Source organism: Saprolegnia diclina, assembly GCF_000281045.1.
Source record: "Saprolegnia diclina VS20 unplaced genomic scaffold supercont1.188, whole genome shotgun sequence".
Taxonomy (NCBI): domain Eukaryota; phylum Oomycota; class Saprolegniomycetes; order Saprolegniales; family Saprolegniaceae; genus Saprolegnia; species Saprolegnia diclina.
The window spans coordinates 42,229-43,322 of NW_008246255.1; the positions used below are offsets into that span (position 1 = coordinate 42,229).

A 1,094-nucleotide genomic window follows, 5' to 3' on the forward strand; every position below is an offset into this window, starting at 1 on the left:
ACGTCCAAGCCGTCGGGTGTCGTCAAGAAGCGCTGGGAGCAGTGCGGCGGCAAGGACTACACGGGCAGCACGCAATGCGCCGAGGGCACGTCGTGCTTCAAGCAAGACGAGTGGTACTCGCAGTGCATTCCGTCGTCCAACAAACACTACTAAGTCTCCACAAACTATTTGTTTCAACGTCTATATACACTTGTCAATGGCTTTGGAGTGTGCACCGCTTTCGCGCCACTGTAAATGCACGCATGTCCGTTTCATTGGCCCCAAGATTGGGCGCGACGCGACGGGATTGGTTGCTGAACCGTCGCACAAACCTACCTTGCAGCATGGGTGGGCGTAACTCGACGGTGCCCTCGACGGCGGGCTTGAGCCTCTCGTCCGGCATCAAGGCCTCGCAGCGCAGCGGTATCTCGGGGCGTATTTCGTCCAAGTCGATCAACCTCTCGCGCTTCTACAAGTCGGAAAACGAGATTGCCATTTCGGCGTCGGAGGCGAAGGAGCCCGATTGGAATGTCGTCTTCAAAGGCGAGGTCGCGACGCCGGACGAGTACCAGCATTACATGCCGCCCAACATGCCGCTCTGTCCGACGTACGAGACAGCGTATCACGCCGAGTGCAGTCGCAGCTGGAAGATTCTCTGCAAGGGCGGCACCGACAAGATGCGCGAGCTCAAGAAAGATGGCATCGTGCTCTTCTACGACGAGTTCTTTCATCGCCTCTTTCAGCGCGACCCGAGCTTTGGCGAGATCTTCCCAGGCATTCGCAAGCGCATCGAAGTGCTCATCAAGGCCATGAAGTTCATGCTCGGCGAAAAGAAACTTCCGAACGACCTTGTCATGACCCGCAGCCGCAACCTCGGGTTCCGCCATCGAACGATCCCGCTCATTCGGCCACACCACTTTGCCATGTACACGAGTACGATGCTCGAGGTCATCATGTACTGGCTTGACAACGAAGCGACACCCGATGTCGGTGAAGCGTGGGGCAATCTTGTTGGCTTCCATCTCAAGTACCTCCTCCAAGCGTATTTGTACAACAACGTCAACTACGACGAGTGGAGCCAAAACACGGCGATGCCAGTTGCAAAGTCCAACCAA

At 56.6% G+C, this 1,094-nt stretch overlaps 2 protein-coding genes across 2 annotated transcripts; both read left to right on the top strand.

The window, feature by feature from the left end:
* Window positions 1–9: 9 nt before the first annotated feature.
* Window positions 10–153, top strand: SDRG_17065 (hypothetical protein; the record flags this gene model as incomplete). The annotated part of the gene is made up of 1 exon (XM_008623300.1): window positions 10–153. A coding segment is annotated over one exon (144 nt), but the record flags the coding sequence as incomplete, so codon positions are not given.
* Window positions 154–310: 157 nt separating this feature from the next.
* SDRG_17066 (hypothetical protein) lies at window positions 311–1,087 on the top strand (the record flags this gene model as incomplete). Its single annotated transcript, XM_008623301.1, has 1 exon — window positions 311–1,087. A coding segment is annotated over exon 1 (762 nt), but the record flags the coding sequence as incomplete, so codon positions are not given.
* Window positions 1,088–1,094: the final 7 nt, after the last annotated feature.